Consider the following 21,865-nt stretch of genomic DNA (forward strand, 5'->3'; position numbering starts at 1 on the left):
AAAAAATTTTTTTTGAAATTTTTCGGAATAATAAGAATCTCATTTTTATCGACGTGTTTTGACAACTGCTCATATACTTCGAGCTCGTGTAATTTTTCGATTGGTAGTGATGAATTTATCAGTCTGAAGTCACAAGTGTTCAACATTTCTGCAACTTTAGGAATGTGTATAATAGTTCTGATCTTCAATGTTTCTGGCCTTCACCTTCTCGAATGGAGTATCTATAAAATTCAATATAACATGACCAATTGTTTGTTGGTATGTTTCGGGAGGAATACATTTTTTTCCTCTAACAATTCCAAAGGTTTTTTTTAATCGAAAATAGTAAAAACCAAAAACTGTTAATTCCTTGTTCGGGGCGTGCAAACATTGTACAGATTTCAATAAGACACCTGTTTCCTTATCCAGTGGCGTCCCTGACCCGTTATAATTTAATTAATTACCGCCAATTAGCGATGAATCTGAGCATCTTCAAGTGAGCGTGACGAAGCCCTAAGAAGATATCTTTGTATGTGCATTTTAGGGGCTAAATTACATGCTATACAGGAATATTAACCTTACGGTACAACAATATGATTGCCGGTTAGAAAACTAAGTCGAGCAAAGCAATTCCTAACGAATCAAGTTGATATACTGACTGACAAAGAAACTGCAACACCCAGAAGGAGCCTCGGAAGGAGCTGTTTAAATTTTGAATTTTTTTGGTAAAACTTAGATAGTATATTAAGGAGTAAATGATTTAATTTGGAGATAAAATCGTGGAGGTTTTTTCATGTAAACAATTTTTGTTAGTTATTATTATAGTTTATTGTAGTCGTTTCTTAAATTTTACAACAAACCAGTTGTTCGAGGAGATTCAAAGTCGATGTTTAGTTGTTGAAATGCCTAGAGCACGTCTAGGTGGAATTTATCGCCAGCTAAGTGAATTTGAAAGAGGTCTTCGGGAGGCGGGGTTGTCATTTTGAGAAATCGCTAACCGTACGAATAAAAATCCAACTACTGTTCTGAGATGTTGTCAAGCGTGGTTTGATAATGCCCAAAATCGAAGAAGAGTAGACACTGGACGTCGAAGGGGCACAAATGAAGTTCAGATCGACGTCTAAGACTTATGGCCATTAGAAACCGATTTGCGACAACTCGATTTTTGGCTGATGAGTGGTTAGGAGAACAAGGCCACCGTGTAACTGTCTGAACGGTTTACCACCGATCTTTTGGACTGTAGCATTATCGACCCCATCTTGTGTTACCTCTGACGGTTGAGCATCGCCGGCAACGATTACAGTGGTGCAGAGAACGTCAACATTGGAATGTGGAACGGCATCAGGCCGTCTTTCTTGATGAATCTCGATTCTCCTTGGGTGCACATGATGGTCGAAGAAGGGTTAGACGACGTCGGGGAGAAAGACGTGAACCTCAGTTTGATGTTGAGCGTCATGTACACCGGACAGTACGCTTTATGGTATTGGGTGCTATTGCACATAAAAGTAGGTCACCTTTAGTCTTAATTCGAGGTAACATGACAGCGCTGCGTTACCTTCAAGAAATATTGGAGCCATATGTTCTCCCCTACCTTAACTGGCTCGAGAATCCAATATTTCTGCAAGATAATGCCGGACCTCATGTTGCCAGAGTTAGTTTGAACTTTTTCGAAGCGACCCATGTGAATTTTTTGCCATGGCCGCCCAGATCCCCCGATCTTTCGCCCATAGAGCATGTTTGGGAAATCATCGGTAGAAGGCTTGAAAATTTACCCCAACCCCCACGGACTTTGGCGGCTCTGAGACATGAAGTACAGGTAGCTTGGGATAGTATTCCTCAAGAAGAAATAGACCATCTTATTGCATTAATGCCGGGACGTGAATAAACACAACAACAAATTTATCAAAAAAAATTGTAAACCCTTCATTTTTTCTCCAAATTTCAATCATTTACTCATTCCTATACTATCTATGTTTTACCAAAAAAAATTTAAACTTGAACAGCTCATTCTGGGTGTTGCAGTTTCTTTGTCAGTTAGTATATTATGTAGTAGTGCGCCTCAATATGTGAGGAATAACATGATTTTCATTGTGGAATCACGGCGACCTTTATCTATATAAATTGAGGTCAGTTCGATTGAATATTTGAAGACAATAGGTCCACGTATTTGTTCTGACAATGATAATATCTGTGAGCTGACTTGAAATATCCTCATACTGAAAAGACACATGTACTCGATTTGTATAGCGTTAATCAATATGTACATCTTAATTAAATGGCAACATACCGAAAACATTCCGTAATTAAAATACTATTCAGTTCATATTTTCTCACTACTTTACGATTGAGAAATATTCCCGGGAAAAAATAATAAATCCAAGCATTTCCTTTCTCTTTTAAGGTCTCACGGTAAAATACCCTAAAATTGGATTAGGTCACTGATGTATCAACCACACGATATAACTTAATTTACCCACATTCATGGTACCTACATTCATGTGTCTCATTGTTCACATCTTCAGATTGCTAAATTGGAGCAAGTTAGATAATACCTTGGGAATATTTTGCTAATTGAATTGAAAGAGACATTTTTTTACGTTCAGTTTAGCCAGCGCAACATGATATATTGTCTAGGCGTTGGGAAGACTTGCTTTTTCGATAAGGAAATGGAGTTCTTATTGTTCCATTCAGTTTCCTATTGCATGGTTATATCATTTTTTTTCGGTTGCTGCAATGTCGTAATCTAGACGTAAACTCTATCCGCTATTCAGATGTCTATTTTTTCACTTTTTTTAATCTATCTGTCAAAAGATGAAGAAAATAAAGAACAATATAATATTGAGCTCTCCGTTCAGGATACAGAAAAGGCAGTATTTTTTGATATGTCCAATTTTTTTTTCTTATTCTTCCGGAACAAGACCAAAGTTGGACAAAATCACTTTCCTTATCAAACAATTGTATCACATTTCTTGTCATATTTACATCTGTTAAAAAAAAAATTGAAAATAATATTATACATACCTGTGAAGGCACATTCTTGATTTTGAATTCCCTCTCGCTAGCCTCTAGTGGCGGACCTTGCTTGAAACTCTTGTCCCCAAACAGCCTGTACACCACCCTGAAACCTAGAATGTTCGCTGTGTCCGATCCCCATTGAATAATAACAGAATTGTCCTGCCTGAAGGCTGTTTTTACTAATACTTCTCTGGTTTCGTCTGCCTTATTCCGAGAAGCGTAGCTCTTGATCAAGGAAGGCCTCTGCGTCCATGGTGCCACAGTAGTTTTCATTTTGGGTTTTTGCGTCGAGTGTTTTGAGGTTGTACCTTTCGTTGTTGTCGTGGTTGTAGTCGATGCAGTACTTGTAGCCTTGGAGGTAGTTTGTGTAGTGGTAGTAACAGTAGTAGAGGTGATGATCTTCGGAGTAGCCTTTTTGGTTGTGGTCGTTGTAGTCGTTGAAGTGGTTACTTTTGGAGCTTGTACTTCGCCAGATAGGTTGACGTCGTCTAAATCTGCACTGACCACTGTTGCAATACCCAAGTTTTCCTTTTTGTCTTCGTTGTTTGTGCAGAGTTCTTCTTGTTGGATGCTGTAGAAACCTCTGTCTCTAAACCTAGGAGGGCTTCCACAGAATTGAGGGTTTCTTTCCCTGCTGGTTACCTGAAGGTCTCCTTCGTGTATCCATTTGATAACCCATGCCAGTTTGCAGTCACAGTGGAGAAAACGACCTCCGAGACTAAGTCCTCTTAGAGTTTTGTTCAGGTGCGATAAAGACTGGTAAGGTATTGTAACTAGAGGGTTTCCATCTAAAGCCAAGAGAGTAATCGATGGGTTACCTTTGAAGGCATCGTGAGGTAGATCTGTTAGAAGATTGAAACCGATGTCTAATACTCTTAGCTCGTTGAGGCTGCTCAAGGCTGCTTTTGGAAAATCTGGTAGGAGGTTGTTTAGGAGACTGAGCGAACTCAACGTCTTCCTAACGCCTCTGAAGGCGTTTTCACCCATATGCTGGATCAGATTTCTTTCCAAGTTGATGGCTGTAAGGGACTTCAAACCATCGAAGGCATTCTCGTTCTTCTCACCACCCAGTTCTACCAAACTGTTTTGAGACAAGTCCAAGAACGCCAAAGTTCTCAGTCCTTGTATAGCTTTCGGAACGTCTTTCTGCTTGGTACCTTTCAGATTGAGATTCTTCAAACATCCCTCCAAGCCGCTTAGAGCGTTATTCTCGAGGGTAACATTGTTATCACCCAGTTTCAGTGTAGCCAACCTCGTAAGATTTTGGAAAGCGTACGCAGGCACAACATTTATTTTATTATGCGAGAAGTCGAGAAGCGTGAGAGTTCTCAGCGACTTCAAACTCTCGACCGGCACCTCGGTTATATCGTTATCCTGCAAGTTCAGGTTCTTCAGGTGACGTTCTTGACCCTTGAAGGCGTCGTTCTCAATCGTCTTGATCTTGCATCCCGATAATTGTATGTTCTGTATCTTCAAGTTCAGGAATATGTTATCCTTCAGAGCCGTTATGGTTGAGTTATTGACGTATAACAGATCCAAGGGTGTGTCAGTGGCGTATTTGTGTAAGGATGTCAGCAATTTCTGCCAGTCCACCATGTCGCATTGGACCGACAATTCGTGACCGAGATTGTAGCTGCACAGACAGGAGGATTGCAGGTCTGGAACCTCCAGTTGCCAGGGGCACTGGGCTGCGGTAATGACCATCAGCGCCGCTGATGCCAGCCAGCGGATGAGGATTTTGTTTCTCATGACCTGGAACGAAGAGAAGTTGTTAACGTAATTGGGCGAATTTCCTTAAACACCTACATCGGATCGATAGGTGGGGCTGCCTTCGATATAGATTGTCTCTGAAAATGGTTCTTTGGGAATTCGTGTATGAGCGCTCTTATATGGGAAGGCGATTATATAATTTTTTTTGTGGTGCGGTGGTTGGTTGTGATAAAAGTTTTGAGTCACGACTGGATCGAGTTCATATTCGTTGAAGTCGTTTGTCTTTCGTTTTAAAATTGTATCTCACGATATTCATTAGTAGTATGGCAGATTATGATTTGTTGACTCAACTTAGAAATATGCAACTTTTCAGGTAATTTAATGAATGTGATTTTTGAAGGGGCTGTAGGAAACACTTGCAGAACCATTTAGTATTTATAATCCTGCTTTATGAAGAAGCTGATACAGTTATCAGGAATTGGATGTTTTGAAAAACTCCCTAGAGTGGATTAATGAAATTTTTACGCAAAATTGGCATATGTACTCGACCGAAATCTGATGTTAACTCTATTTCTCTTATTCCGTGGCAAATCCGTTTATTTTGCCATATCTTCTAGAACAAAATTGTGCGAGAATATCTTAGATTCATTCAGATTTTTTGGTAAGGTATATCTATTTTATTTTTAAATGCTGGTATTCGGAACTCCACTGTCACGGATTTATCTATTATCTGTCAGATTTGTCATACAGAAAACTGTTCTGCCAATCATCATTTCTCAATGTAAAAATTACTAATAGTATATTCTGAAACAAGTTGCAGAATGGGCTCCTGTTCCAATACGAATGCGAAATTCGAAAACGAGCTTCGAAGGAACGAGTGTTCAAATGCATAAGTGTTGCAATTGCCTTCTGCAACGAGTATTAGACGATATTTTCTCTATTTCAGTCAAGGTAATTATAAATCCTAGTGACTTTCGTTTTGAATTTTGGCAGTTGCTGTGACTGTTACGGAAATACACAAAAGCTTCTGACTGCATCTCAGTGCTTCTCTAATTTTTGTATGTCTATACCAAAATTCACGATTCTATGCGTTAGTAGACAAAGATCCGAGGAGATTATTTGATAGAAAGCATCAAATATCTTAGTATTCCGTTCGCGTATCGACAAGAGTTGTTTCCTATTACAAAGAGAACTATTGTTTGTTGAAGCCTAACGTACCGTTGACCTCAACGGAAGTTGAAAGTGTTGTAGCGGCCTTACAGGACTTGAAAACGGTTGTGGATAGTTTTAATGGGACCCTTCTCGTAATGCCTTAATATTCTATTCAAGATTATTCGCTTTTCTTGGATATCTGCTGTGGGATCAAAGGGTTGTAAAAGATTTGAATGCTGATAGAACTTGACGAGAACAATTGAAAGTGTTCATTTATAAACTGCATTCTTACATGGATCAATTGATCCTTTCTGAATAATAATTTATGAATAACTAAAAAGAAATTGGAAAATTTTGACATTTCAACCAACTACTTGACTTGAAAATCGAGCACGTGAAAAATTACATACTTGAGCTTGACTTGATTTTAGATATTTAATGCTTGACTTGATATCAAGCTACTTTATATTACTTGAGCTTGATATGCACGCGTCGCAGGCATATATTTCTGCAATCTCGTGCGCGCTTAGACTAAATAAGGGGATTCCTCGAACGCCGAGAGACTGAAGCATTCACCAGTGTGACTTTATTAGTAATTTTCTCACATTTCCATGAAATCTATTGGTAGATTTTGGTAGTTATATCTTTCAAACTTGGCCAAAATGACCAAGGATTTTTTATCAACGCCATCATTTTCAGCTCCTGTTGAAAGACAAATTTCCAGAGCTGCTCTTACAGTTACAAAAACCCGCAATAGGTTAGGCGACAAATCTATAAGATGCCTCTTGTGTCTTAGATCTTGGATGGAAAATTATGAAATGAAGCCTGGAGGTTTCTCAATATTAAAAAACTTTATTTTTTCATTATTTTATAAATATTTTATGATTTATAGTGATTTAATTTATGTTTCTATTTCAAAAAAGTTGATATTTTCGGTTCTTTCATACAATAAGAAGGAACCTTGCAAAAAACACTTATGTTCATTAGAACATAAGTGTTTTTTGCAAGGTTCCTTCTCATTTCATCATTTTTTTATTGATGTGACACTACACAATGAAACTGCTGAAAATCAAGTAGCTTGATATGATTCAAGTACTTGATAAATAAATACTTGAAATAAGATTGAAAAACTACTACTTGACTCGAATTCAAGTCAAGCTCAAGCCAAGTAGCTTGAAAATCCCTAAGAATAAGCTATTCGACAGATTCGTATCATGTTAATTTTACATTTTTACTAAACCCGTGTAAATTATCTCAATTTCATATCTTCTCATAGCGAATTTCCATCAATTTATATTGTGAAGTTTGTTCTCGTTTTCTGCAAATAATCTGTAATATTCTGTGTGAAACCAGGAAATAATAAAACAGTGTGTAAAATTTGCATTTTTTTTCTCATCCGATTGTTAGATCGAGTTCAATGTTATTGGGCCGAACAAGTGTTTGCTGTTGCTCCTCCTTCTTTGTACACGAGAACAATCGATCGAAAACCGAAAGTAAATCGAGGCATAAATACTTTCCAATAGTCTCAATGCAACAATGGGATTTCAATTTTAATATCGCTGAATCGAATTATCGGAAAGTATCTAGTTGGCGATGGGAAAACCGCAATGGTATCGTCTAGAAGAGAACTTTTTCATGCGCTGATTATTCCCAGTCATCTCACGTTGGCCAGTTACAGTTACTGTGCTGATTTTACGCTTGTGATTTTCCTTTCGTGAGAACATGACGGACCGTCATGAAAATCTCCCTTATTGACGCGAAATATTATTCAAAAATTTTTTTTTCCCATTTGTTGTATTATCTTATCAGGCCAATTGAAAAGTCCCCGGTCTGATGCACAGATGGCGGTGCTAGTATTGAATCCATATGATTTTTAGTTAGTGCCAACCTTCAAACGATACGTGTCAACATTTGACAGCAGTCCGACTATTAGTTTGTGAGTTATTGCGTTGTGAGTGTAGCTATTTTTGTTATTTGAAGAAAGATGGAGAAAAAGAATTTCGTGTGCTGATAAAATATTGCTATTTGAAGGGAAAAATACAGTTGAAGTCAAATATTGGCTTGATGAAGAGTTTCCGGGGTCTGCACCATTGATTGGTATGCTGAGTTTAAACGTGGTTAAGTGAGCACCAAAGACGGCGAATGCAGTGAACGCCCAAAAGAGGTTTTCACCGACGAAAAAATCAAAAAAGTTCACAAAATAATTCCGAATGACCGTAAAGTGAAGTTGATCGAAATAGCAGATATTGTAAAGATCATTTGAACGTGTACATCATATCATTCACGAATATTTGTACATGAGAATGCTGTGTGCAAAATGGGTGCCGCGCGAGCTCACAATAAATCAAAAGCAACAACGTGTTAATGATTCTGAGCAGTGTTTGAAGTTGTTTAAGTGCAATAAACCTGAATTTTTGCGTCGATATGTGACAATGGATGAAACATGACTCCATCATTTCACTCTGGAGTCCAATCGACAGTCAGCTGAGTGGACTGCACACGATGAACCGAAGCCAAAGCGGAAAAACACAACAGTCAGCTAGCAAGGTTATGGCATCAGTATTCTGGGATGCGCAAGATATAATATTCATTGATTACCTCCAAAAGGGCCAGAACATCAACAGCGATTATTATATAGCCTTATTGGATCGTTTATAGGTTGAAATCGTTAAAAACCGGCCCCATTTGAAGAAAAAAAAGGTGCTGTTTCATCAAGACAATGCGCCGTGTCACAAATCAATGAAAACAATGGCAAAATTGCATGAATTGGGCTTCGAATTGCTTTTGCATCCACGGTATTTGCCAGATCTGGCCCCCAGCGACTTTTTTCTGTTTTCAGACCTCAAAAGAATGCCCGCTGGAAAGAAATTTAGTGCCAATGAAGAAGTAATCGCCGAAACTGAGGCCTATTTTGAAGGGAAAGACAAATCGTACTACAAAAATGGTATCGAAAAGTTGGAAGATCGCTATAATCGCTGTATCGCCCTCGAAGGCAACTAACAAATTTGAATTTTGTTAAAATTTTTCAATTGACCTGTTATTACCGTTTTTATACGTTGATCAAATCAAGTGACTTTGGCTAGCATATCATTATTTCTTAAAGCTTGGGCTAGTTCTCTGGATGCTTATTGATAATTCCAAAATTGAATTCATAACAAAAAAGAATGAATCAAATTTCAATAGTTTTCACGGTAACAATTTAATAATCAAAAATTTGATATTGTTGGAACTGACTCAGTTCGCCACATTTATCGGATCAACGAATCAAAATCCTTCCGCTATCCATTAGGAATCTACATAATACACCATATTATAATCTATCAAGTACAAAGTTGAAGTCATCAACATCGAATACCCGATTTAATAACAGATTGGAAGCAGGAACTAGATATTATTGAGATGAGTTCTTGCAACGATCACCTGCTTATTATTACGTAAACCATAACTAAGAAGCAATTTGATCTTGCTCCATAACTCTTCCACGCCCTAGGAGTCCGAGAAGAATAGTTCACGTATTTAATTCTTCATTACGTCGACAAAGTTCCCAAGGAAATACGCTTTCCACGTAGAACAATGAGGGAAATGTCCAGGTGAAAACTTTTGTTCGAAGATTTCATTAGAATTAATAATGGGAAACTTGTCGAAGAGAACAAAGTTGCCAGCTTCGCCAATTTGGCGATTAGGTTGGTTTTGCGTAATGTTATTATTTCGTGTTTGTCACTTGTCTCGATAATGGTGTGAAAATGATGGTTATCGAAATGCTTCATTTCGGGCTTCATCAAACGAAAACTTGCGAAACACTTGAGAAACGATCGTAAATACATAATTTGCAATCAGAGATTCGAATTGAATAATAAACGCGTGGAAAATTGCTTAAATTTAACAGACCAATTGAAAAGTCCCCGATCTAAAATAGTAAAACACATATTTTTGGCAAAATTCAATTTTATTATTCAACATAATTGCCTTCGAGGGCGATACAGCGATTTTATAGCGATCTTCCAACCTTTCGATACCATTTTTGTACTATGATTTGTCTTTCACTTCAAAAGAGGCCTGAGTTTCGGTTATTACTTCTTCATTGCATTGGTGCTAAATTTCTTTACAGCGAGCATTCTTTTGAGGTCTGAGAACAGGAAAAATTCGCTGTGGGCCAGATCTGGCGAATACGGTGGAGGCAGAAGCAATTCGAAGCCTTTGTTGTTGAGAATGTTATGATATTACGAATCGAAATGCATGAAAAAATATGGTGTGTTCCATTGAAAAACATATCATTTTATGAAATATTTCGACAACGCGACTGTCAATATTTTGTTTGTTTTCGGCATCGAGAAGACCATTAAAAATGCTACTAGTTTGTCCATTTAACCGACATCGTAGCATCAATAATAACGGAGATAGCAATGGTGCCGACTCAATTTGAAACACCCCGTATAATTCCATTATTTCATACTACTACTTCCGGTAGATTGCCCGGAATACCGATGAACAAAACAAACGCTAATTCATTACGATGATCACTAGATAATAGTCTCGCTCACGAACCAGCCAAATTAGCGCCACCATCTTCATCCGATAATAAGCATAATATAAAGACTTTTCAACGTCCGATCCTTACCTCTGATTTCACTAACTCTAATTCGTCCTACTTAAGTCGTCTCAATCTAGGCTACCACGACAGGTCCATTCCTCGACTCCTCGCCTCCTATGACGCAAGGAGGACTTGCATCCAGTATACTACGAGCGTCTGCTGATGGGACGTTGTAGAACGGTTCATCTGCCGTTGAGGATGATGGTGAAGGTCTCTGGGCCAGGTTAACCTATCGGTATCCGGCTCGGAGCACTAGGTGAGATTTGTCCGTTACGGACGCGGGAATGCTGGAAACAGAAAGAAACGGACGTCAAAATATGCATTTCTAGCGAGGACGTTGGAAATGTCATATCGAGGCATCTCCTGGTGAGATGTTAATGGGTATATCCACTCCTTCGTGGATGATGAAATCGAATTGAGCGCTGCCGATAATCTATTTTCGTTTCATACATATATACTTATACATATACATTAGTTGGACGATTCCAATCATGTATATACACATACATTGTGGCCGTAAAGTATGGAACAAATTTATTTTTAGCTGAGCAGACCATTTTAAGAAATAATCCTGAAACACGTCGATTTTTATTTTAATTTACCGTATTTTAAAATAATAATCTAATATACAGGGTGAATTACTTTCGACTTATGACGTCACGATCTTTTTTTTTTTTGGAATGGAACACCCCCATTTTGTCTCAATTTTTGGATTACTCTAGCTGAGTTGATTCTATAAATGTATTACATCTTGTCATGTTGATTTCAATTGGTACAGGTTGGACAAAAATACAATAGTTCTGTGTGTGCTCATAAATAAGTAACGCGTAACATTCTTTATTAGTTATATTAACAATATTATCAAAAATACTTATTGTCTAGTGGCAATTGGTTTGAATGTAACACCCTGTAGTTTGTTACATTTTGAGATCAATAAAAATGAGCTGTTTCCAAACATGTTTGGTACTTGTGGTCTAGCAGACAGAATATGAAAGAAATTATTTCTTATTTTCATATATTTTTATTCATCTTAAAATGTAACAAGCTACAAGGTGTTACATGCAAACCAATTGCCGCTAGACAATAAGTATTTTTTTAAATATTGTTAATTTAACTGATAATGAATGTTACGCGTTACTTTATGAGCACACTCGAAACTATTGTATTTTTGTCCACCCTGTACCAATTGGAATCAACATGTGATAAATTTTTGAAATCAGCTCAGCTAGAGTAATCGGAAAATCGAGACAAAATGGGGGTGTCCCATTAAAAAAAAATGACGGTGACGTCATTACTCGAAAGTAATTCACCCTATATATTGGATTATTATTTTAAAATATGGTGAATTAAAATAAAAAATCGACGTGTTTCAGGATTATTTCTTAAAATGGTCTGTTTAGCTAAATATGAATTTGTTCCATACTTTACGAATACATATACCTATACACATTGGCAAAATTGAAGGAACGAACAAAATCTCTTTGACAGATTTTAACGATTATTTTTCAAGATCTTTTTTGTTCATTGATGAAAAATTATGATGCAGGTATGACATGAACTAACGATATTAGAATTAGAAGTTTTTGGTGCTCTTTAATCTGATAATGATATTTTGATGTTATACATGAGTTGAAGTGGATATAAAATGAACAGTTCCAGAATCCAATCAACTTCATAACTGAGATAACGTTAGATAGGATACAAATTCTTCTATTTTGCAGCGTGACAACTTTTGCAGTATTTTCCGATATGGTTTTTGCAATTCTACTGAACATCCTGGTGTAGCATGTTCTAGTTCGAGAATTCTAATGAAGTTTACAGCTTAATTGATACAAGTCCTCATCTTCAATGCAGGATGAGTAACTTTTTCAGAATTTGCCGTTATAATTTATACCTACTGAGTTAAAATTCAATTTTATATTTTGTCATCGGATCTTTAATCGAGGAAATATTTAGTGTTTGGTACTTTTTGTCCAATATTCCTCCTGAAATTTGCAGAATAGCAGAGTCAGAATCATAGATAAGCCAAACAAAATATCCAAACAAATTGTAAAAGCAAGTAGGTCGTTCGGGCGAGGTCAGGTAGTGACAACCACTCCAGTCTCGTCTGAAATGTTGTGATACAATGAACCATGATAGAGGAGGCTTCGGAGGCACATATTTTGTCTCAAAGTTCCGAGTTGTGTTTGATTTTATAATATTGAATATTTCATTATTTCAAGCTATTACTTCCGGTAGACAAAACAAACAAAACCTTACGCATTCATTGAAAGTTCGACATTCAATTTAAGCTTTAAACAAATCTATTCCGAGAAACTTTGAATTGAGTCATCATTTTTCATACCGGAAAAACATACCCTTGTATTTTCAGCCATCGAGCTCCAAACAAATTGCAACTAGATTCGAATCTAAATGTCAGATTTAAACGATACCGTCCGAGAACGACGCCCTCTTTATGTGAAACCCGAAGTAGATAAAAATCTCTAATGCCCGTTTTTTGAGAAGTTATAGACGAACGAGAACAAACAATAGAAAAACGATCCCATAATGATCCGGTAAACATCCTAGAAAGGACGAATTAGATATCTAATGTATGGCTACTCTCGATGAGCACCAACCGACAAGAAGGTTACACGGATGGTGGGCACAATTTTCAGCTCACTTCGAATATCTGCTATTATGTCACAAGAATGAACCCTATCGTTCAATTCAATTTTATGATTATCCTTAAAGAGTTTATACGTCGGATACATCAATTATAACGCCCGAGGAAATTGACTGCACTTGAGTCATTAGTACTTAACTTTATCTATTTATATATCGAGTGGAAGTAGAATTATAGAGAGATCGTATAGTTTCTTCATTTATGTCCTACTGGAACGAATAATAGATTTTGAAATTAAAGAAGTACAATCAAGAATAATTATCGCGGATTCCAATTTTATAGCTTTTGGAAAGGAGAAAATTGAAGAACTAGCGGCAGTCATTAGGAGTTCCAATTATCCATTTCAGAAAAAAAATTGAATCAAGTTAGATACGTTTGAATGTGTTTGATGAGATGAGTTTGAATATATTTTTTCGTTTGAATATATTTGAAACGTTGATCTGTAAATGGAACTTCAATGAAATGTTAACTCAAGGACGTGAAAACGTCGAATCAATACATGAATATTCTTCATAAAATGGTATAACATAAATAATACTTTGGTATATTTTATTTCTTTGCTCTCTACATGATATATCGTATAAATTAAATTGTTAAATGTCAACGAGCAGCGTCAGGCATCAAAAGGAGCTTCCATGCATAAAATTTCACCGAAAGTGTTTCTACTAATTCTTCAAATTTCATCAAATGGAAAATAAGTACTGCCACTGTCATAATAAAGAACTTCACTGAATAGTTACGCTGACGACGAAAGCTAGCCAAAATAATAACGACTAATGCTCTTCAACCACAATGATGTGCTCTGGATTGTTAAATTATATAATTTTATTTGAATCAGAGTAAATTCACATGAATTCGTTCGGTACTAATGCAACATGATACTACTTTCTAGAATTGCAGTTTCTCTACATTTTTCCCATACGAAATTGTCGCTAAATGTTTCAATTGATAGCAGCGGATATGCATCTTCGTGAGAAGACCATTAGGGATATCCGCCCATGTGTGACATAGAAAAAAATCCAGGTTAAAGAAAATAAATAAAATAGATATATGTATACTTGGATATATGATTGTGGTTATCATAGTTTTCGAGAAAAGCTCTCTAAAAATGTTTTTGGTTTTACTTTTCGATTTTGCATTTTCTGATACGTGAACTCGAAATTTTGTCAGGAAGGGTTAGGTTAGGTTAGGAAATTTCGTCAAGAGAGGAAATTTTCATCATTCAGATAGCTTTCACCCATCGAAATTTGATGATCTGATGGTCATGGTCAATTATGATTATTTCATGAGCTCTCAATTTGTGTAGGTATTCTTGAAAGATGCTAAATATTCATTATCGGAGATATTAAATTCAAATGCATGTATATTCAAAGTTTGCGAATTTCTTTGGATTCTTAGCCAACTAACCGCATACATGTAAACTTAATAAATTTCACTAGAGAATAACAGACGATTGTTCGATATAAATAGGGTAAAATTTAATATTAATTTTATGTTAATCCATAAGTTTCTTGTTATACATCAGTAGTACATTGAGTTACGATTTCTAACTAGAGCGGTTTCACTCATTTTCCCATGCACTCGCAGAAAATATGTAAATAATATAATTTCTTGTGATGTATATACGGTGTTTTGTAGTGAAAGGATTCCATTCAATTGATTCATTCTGGAGATATAGATGGATTCTACTTCTACACGATGAATCATTTGAAGAAACTATGATAGCTTCGTGTAAGAATTCATCATGTCGGATTACTTACATCATTTTGATTTGTTGGATTTTTGTCCTTACCGAATAGAAGAATAACTATCAAAACACCGGAGAAATTTACAACAAATAAAGAAAATTAAGAAATAAGAGAACTAGATATCGCAGAAAGTTCTTTGACTTTTTCAGACCAGAGAAGTTATTGCAAAGATGGTGACTTTGACAATCGATGTCAAATTGACATCAGTTTGACAGTTATTATTTAGACTGCCGACCATAGAAAGTGGTGGCATTACAATTATAAAGGTTATTTCATGTTCAAAAGAAGAAGCAATATATCTATTAATTTTCTGATTATTATAGTAAAAAAATAGAAAATCTCTTCTTCAGAACTAATCTAATGTTACCAAAGCCATTATTCCCATTTATCAGAATAATTGTGTTCGGTGTTTCAATTCGATTTTTTATAATTTATATAACAGCATATGAGAATGAGGCCGCGCATTCTTCTCGCAAGGTGTAGCTATACCAAAAGAAATATTCAATCGAGTTATTATTTTCTATCCATAATAATAACACACTTCGTCATTGAACTACTTAATTTTCTTTCACGCTATTCTCTGTCCAGACACAAGTGCTAGCAACACCTCTAGCTACATGTCATTTTTCTCGAATTACATCATCTCATAGTTTGTGGTACACCTGATTCAACTCCTAACGGATCGAGGACCATACCACGCCCGTATAGGATACCAACCTGCGTTGGCCAATAAGTGTGCTAAGCCGCGAAGGAATAATTATATCATCTCCATTTCTAGACCACGTGAGAAAATTCTCTGCCACAAAGGAACGTTTGAGATGAGAATGAGATGATGGCTGGACTTGGTGTTGCAAAATTTGTGTCGAAACTATGCGTGTATATCGATTGCTTATGGTGTTTCTTGCTATTAGGCGAACTTTGCTCAATTCTGGCGTTTTTGGTTCACGGCGTATTGGAATGTTTTATTGGCACTGTGTATGGCAAGGTTGTGAGAATCGTAGGAAATTTATGGCACTGTTCATCACGATATATTGTGTGTTTGTTTCGATCGAATATCACTTTCGATTTGTGTAATTTGTCGAACGGCATTGACATTGATGCTGTTTTGGACTACTTTTACTGTATGCTTCTAGGGATTCACGGCTTGGCTTGATCTTCAAGCTACTTGGCTTGAGTTTGACTTGATTTCAAGTCAAGTAGTAGTTTTTCAATCTCAAGTCAAGTATTTATTTATCAATTACTTGAATCATATCAAGCTACTTGATTTTTAGCAGTTTTATTGTGTAGTGTCACATCAATGAGAAAATGATGAATTGAGAAGAAACCTTGCAAAAAATACTTATATTTATTTATTATATAAAAGAACCGAAACTATCAACTTTGTTGAAATAGAAACGTGAATTAAATCACTATATATCATTACAAAATATAAAATAATAAAAAAATGAAGTTTCCCAATATTGAGAAAGCTCCAGGCTTCGTTTGATTTTATAATTTTCCATCCAGGATCTAAGACACATGAGGTATCTTATAGATTTGTCGCCTAACCAATTGCGGGTTTTTCTGACTGTAAAAGCAACTCTGGAGAATGGTCTTCCAACAAGAGCTGAAGATGCTGGCGTTGATAAAAAATCCTTTGCCATTTTGGGCAAGTTTTGAAAGATATTTCTGAAACTACCAAAATCTACCAATAAATTTCATAGAAATGTGAGAAAACTACTGCTAAAGTCACACTGGCGAATGCTTCAGTCTCTCGGCGCTCGAGGAATCCCCTTATTTAGACTGAGCGCGCACGAGATTGCAGGAAATAAATGCTGTGCGACGCGTGCATATCAAGCTCAACTAATATCAAGTAGCTTGCTATCAAGTCAAGCAATAGATATTTAAAATCAAGTCAAGTCAAGCTCAAGTATGTAATTTTTCACGAGCTTGATTTTCAAGTTAAGTAGTTTGTAAAATGTCAAGCTACTCGACTTGATGAATCGCTAACAGTAGATATTAGGTTAGGTAATTTCTTAAGGTTATAGAACTTTTACAATCGATGTTGATTTGTCTTCAGATTGACAGTCATTTTGGCTGCCGACGATAGAACATGGTGGTATTACAATTATATGAAGGTGGTTCAATATTCAAAAAAAGGTGGAAAATTTTGCAATAACAATGAGAGAATTCGATATTTCAAAGACGCACGTCTCTGAATTAAATTCAATACAGAACTACATATACAAGTGGTGAGTTGGTTAATTCATTAATTTTGTTGAACTATAAGTACAGTTTCAGTTATTTTGAATATTCTTTCGGTTGATTATTAATTTTGTCATTTTTAGAATTGGAATTATATTCCAAGACAAAAATAAACCAAATATATCATAAAGATATATTATTGTGAAGGAATAGACACAACGTTGTCAATTTTTTGATATTTACAATATTTTTGTCTTGTATTATTATAAGATTTCAAGCTTTCAAAAAACATCCATTACTGATCGATTTCGGAAAAATTGTCAAATATTCAGTCTTGCCATAAATGAATCACATTTTTCCTCCTAATAAAACTATTATCACACTATTTTACTGCTATCAAACTGACAATAAGTTGTTTATGGTAGAGCTGATCAACGGAAATCGATCCCAAAACTCAGTTGTCATTTCGACGTATCGACATAAAACGCCAATCTTCCGCAGATGCCAGAAGTTCAACAATCCACGGTCAAGATACCCATCATCTGTTCCTTCCCATGCCTTCGCAGCAACGCCAAGGTGAACTGCAGGTCTGCAAGCGCAACGTTGGCTATACGGATCGTATTTTTTTTCAGCGATACTGCCGTAGCTGCTGCTGCGCCTACTCACTCCTTTCTGTCTTTCACTTCTTCGAATTGTGCAAAAGCACACGACTGCAGCTTGGTCACGACTCAAAGGCCAATTAGCATTTCAAATCTGTGAACGCGTCCCTACATATTTTTTTCTATGACGGTTCTTTTGTCTCTGTGCCTCTTTCTATCGTCGTATCTGCGGGATTGTGAGATTGCTCATGTGTGGTCATCTTAATCGGTTTCGTAATTTCGATCGTTTTTGCTGATGGTGTTGGAATTGGTTCGATATAGTTGCTGCTTCTTGGGAAATACGTTTTGATTTATGTTGGCAGATTGTGTAAATTGATATATGTATTTTGTTTGAAATTATTTGGGTTGGTTTAGTGCTCTCCCGAATCGAAAAGTGTTGGTAATTTAATTCTACAAATAGAATTAAAAAATTACAGACATTGTGATGAAAATAATGAAGCTATTAGTTTGGAGACGAGCGCTCAAAACGATTGAAACGCAGCTGACTGATTTAAAAAGGTTTACAATGAAACTTCTTCTGTGGTTTATAATTTTGAGGCTACAAAGAAGAAAAAATACTTGACAGTTATTAAATATAATTACCTAACTATTCGTTCGTGAAAAAATGAGAAAATAGTATATTATTCAATGAGCGGTAATGTAGGTCATAACTCACGCAGATGAAGCAGCACGAGCCGCAGGCGAGTGCTGTAATTCATCAAGTGAGTTATGACCATTACCGCAAGTTGAATACTATACTTTATCTATTACAATAAATACTAAAATAAAGAAAGAACTTTATTGACAAACTTCAAAACTTACCTATAAACGTCAAAATTATCAAAGTGACATTCCTCCCCTCAATAACAATAATAGAATGTTCCCTTTCGGCCAATAGAATGGAAGCATAGAAGTATAGAAGCACAGATCCATCTTTTCCGATTTATTATAGTTAGTTATTGTAGTGAGTTATTATAACTCACGCTGCTTGTTAATAGATATTATTAATTGCTCAAAAGCATTTGAATAATGAATATATAATTCAATAGGAGTAGATAAAAGATATTATAAAACTTTTCTAGTAGTTTTTTTTTAATTGGTAAATCAAATCTGAAATACAGAGTACAACAAAGGGTTCCAATGTTTCATAATGAAATCATAACTGAACATGAAACATGTAGGTTATAAAATATGAGAGGATATTCGAAATTAAGGATTAGAAGAAACTGCAAAAAATCTTGATTCAGGAATATTGATGCAACGGAAATAAGCTAATAAGTGGTCAAGAGAAATTTTGTTGGCAAATTATTCCAACTACGTGTAAAATTATGTTTGAATGTTCCTCTGATATTTATTTTCGCTATTGAATTACTGCCTCGTCAGTTTTTTGTTGTCACTGCCAGATGAAAAGTTTATTTTTTTGAAGAATTGTGTGGTATTGTCACCACTTCCTCGAATGAAATTTTGAGACATATTAGGCTGATCAAGACACTCAAAAAAAAAACCAATAGTACCAAGGAACACAGAAATGTTTATGTATAAAAATATATCTTTGTTGAATACGTCTTTCTGACGATAAATTTCTAATTTCAATAGATTTAGACATTTAGTCTGAAGAAAAATGAGGTGTTTTAAAATTATATGTTCTAAACCCATCAAGGAAATCGTTGATATTGAGAGAATACACGATGATAGCTTCGAAGAATTTGAGAACATCGATTCAACAGTGAAACCTTTCATTTCACCAATGATACTGCATTTCAATGGAAAAAAAATTTGGAACACAGACAAGGAATTTAAGATCGAATTGAAGTATGAGCGAAGAAGCTATGTTTAATCACATATTTGACCTTGTTTGGAATAATACATCTCTTCCAAACAAGGATAATTTTCACAATTAAATTCTTAGGGCTCAATCCCACAGATAATGTTCCCAATCAATTTGAGGATTGTATCGAAAGCATCCTTCAGGTGTTATTCGAAACCACGTTCGTTAAAAAAAATAACGATCACTTGTAGTTGATTAGAAGATAATTTTTGCTTTTGAAAGGATTCATGAACTCATTGCTCATTTCTTCAACGATACTCTTCAAGGATTTGAAGCTTTCGTGAATATCTATCGTTCGATTATAATTGTTTCACATGTTTTGCCTTTGGAAATTGAAGTAACATGATGTTAAATGTACACTGCGCTAAAAAATTAACGCACATTCTGAAAATCTCAATTTTAATGAGAGTTAACTCTACATTGACTTTATAACTTATTTTTTATGTTCTCTCGGGAAGGTTTTGAACGAAACGAGACACATTAAATGGAAGAAAAATTCAGGATTTCACCGAATCCTGAAAGAAGAGAAATAAACAATTTTCACAATACTGGAATGCTGATAAGTGATTTAATACTTGGTATTTCCACCCCTTGCGTTAATTACAGCTCGGCAACGACGGTTCATACTCAAATTGAGGGATCTTAAAATGTTCTGATCTAATCCTTCCCAGATTTCTCTGAGTTGGATTCCTAAGTCATTAAGAGTAGCTGAATGATTTTCTGAACTTCTCAACCTTCTATTGAGGTTGTCCCAAACCTGCTCAATCGGATTGAGATCTGGACTTCTTGCTGGCCATTCCATTCGAGAGACTTCAACCTCTTCAAGGTACCTGTATCTCTAACGATTTTCGATATCCCTGTAATCTTAACGGTTCTGACCCTGTATAATGCGAGTTTTGTATGGTAAATTCTACATAAATAGTCCGTTTCAGTTTCAAAATCACATTCAGTGATGAAACGAAGAGCATCAAGAATCTCAAAAATCAAAACTATTCAGTTCAAACTAAGATGGTGACAAGTACCAATAATAATTTTATGTAGTATGGCCAAATCAACATACCTAGCGCTCAAATCTGGAATAATACCGCGAGATTTGACCTTTAATGGAGATATCCAGTAAGCAAGCATTCTAATTGTCAACATTATAAAACTCATTAACACTCTTGTGTGTGTCCGTTAGAAATTCATGTTACGGTCAATAACGAATACGAGAAATTTCATTCGTATTCAGAATTGCAAATAGAAATGCGCAATCTAATTTATTCCACCATAGATGACTTCAGCTAGAATTGTTCGGGAATGCGCAATTGAGGAATATCTTAATTAATTCTAATCTGGTGTTAAGGAATCTTCAGAGTCGAGTAAAAAATAGTCCCTATTAAATTTTCACGGTTCGAATTTTGCAGGATTGCAATTAAAATCCTGCCAGTTTGGGAATCTAGATCGTGTATTTTTTTCATGTCCAAATATTCGGTGACCTCAGTTTTATACTCGAAGGGAATCATTTCTTAATGGTTTTTAGCCATAGGCTTTAACTAAATTTGTTACATGTTGAGGTTATAACAGGCCAAATGAAAAGTCCCCGGTCTACTATAGTAAAACCCATTTTTTTGGCAACATTCGATTTTATTATTCAACATAGTTGCCTTCGAGGGCGATACAGCGATTATAGTGATCTTCCAACTTTTCTATATCATTTTTGTAGAACGATTTGTCTTTCGCTTCGAAATATACCTCAGTTTCGGCAATTCTTCATTGGCGCTAAATTTCTTTCCAGCGAGGATTCTTTTGAGGTCTGAGATCAGGAAAAAGTCGCTGGGGGCCAGATCTGGCGAATACGGTGGATGCAGAAGCAATTCGAAGCCCAATTAATGCAATTTTGCCATTGTTTTCATTGATTTGTGACACGGCGCATTGTCTCGATGAAACAGCACCTTCTTTGCTTCAAATGGGACCGTTTTTTAACGATTTCATCCTTTGAACGATCCAATAACGCTATATAAAAATCGCTGTTGATGGTCTGACCTTTTTGGAGGTAATCAATGCATCAATGCATCCCAAAATAGTGATGCCATAACCTTGCCAGCTGACTGTTGTGTTTTTCCTTGCTTTGAATTCGGTTCATCTTGTCCAGTCCACTCAGCTGACTGTCGATTGGAATCCGGAGTAAAATGATGGAGCCATATTTCATCTATTGTCACACATCGACGCATAAATTCAGGTTTATTGCAATTAAACAGCTTCAAACACTGCTCAGAATCATTAACACGTTGTTGATTTTGATCGATTGTGAGGTCGCGCAGCACCCATTCTGCACACAGCTTTCTCATGTGCAAATTTCCGTGAATGATATGA

General features: G+C 36.0%; 2 protein-coding genes across 4 annotated transcripts in view; one reads left to right on the forward strand and one right to left on the reverse strand.

The window, feature by feature from the left end:
- The window catches only part of LOC123678743 (rab3 GTPase-activating protein catalytic subunit), a 56,677-nt gene that overhangs the window by 6,703 nt on the left and 28,109 nt on the right, over positions 1 to 21,865 (forward strand). The gene's annotated exons all lie outside the window — the stretch shown is intronic.
- The window catches only part of LOC123678744 (leucine-rich repeats and immunoglobulin-like domains protein 1), a 48,599-nt gene that overhangs the window by 5,005 nt on the left and 21,729 nt on the right, over positions 1 to 21,865 (reverse strand). For all 3 annotated transcript variants that reach the window (XM_045615911.1, XM_045615910.1, XM_045615912.1), the window contains exons 2-3: positions 10,475 to 10,734; positions 3,001 to 4,746 (exon numbers count right to left, since the gene is read on the reverse strand). In XM_045615911.1, the coding sequence (XP_045471867.1) occupies positions 3,001 to 4,743 (1,743 nt within the window). In that variant the 5' untranslated portion in view covers positions 4,744 to 4,746; positions 10,475 to 10,734. The remainder of the gene's footprint in view (positions 1 to 3,000; positions 4,747 to 10,474; positions 10,735 to 21,865) is intronic.

The sequence above is a fragment of the Harmonia axyridis genome, chromosome 4, assembly GCF_914767665.1.
Source record: "Harmonia axyridis chromosome 4, icHarAxyr1.1, whole genome shotgun sequence".
Lineage (NCBI taxonomy): Eukaryota > Metazoa > Arthropoda > Insecta > Coleoptera > Coccinellidae > Harmonia > Harmonia axyridis.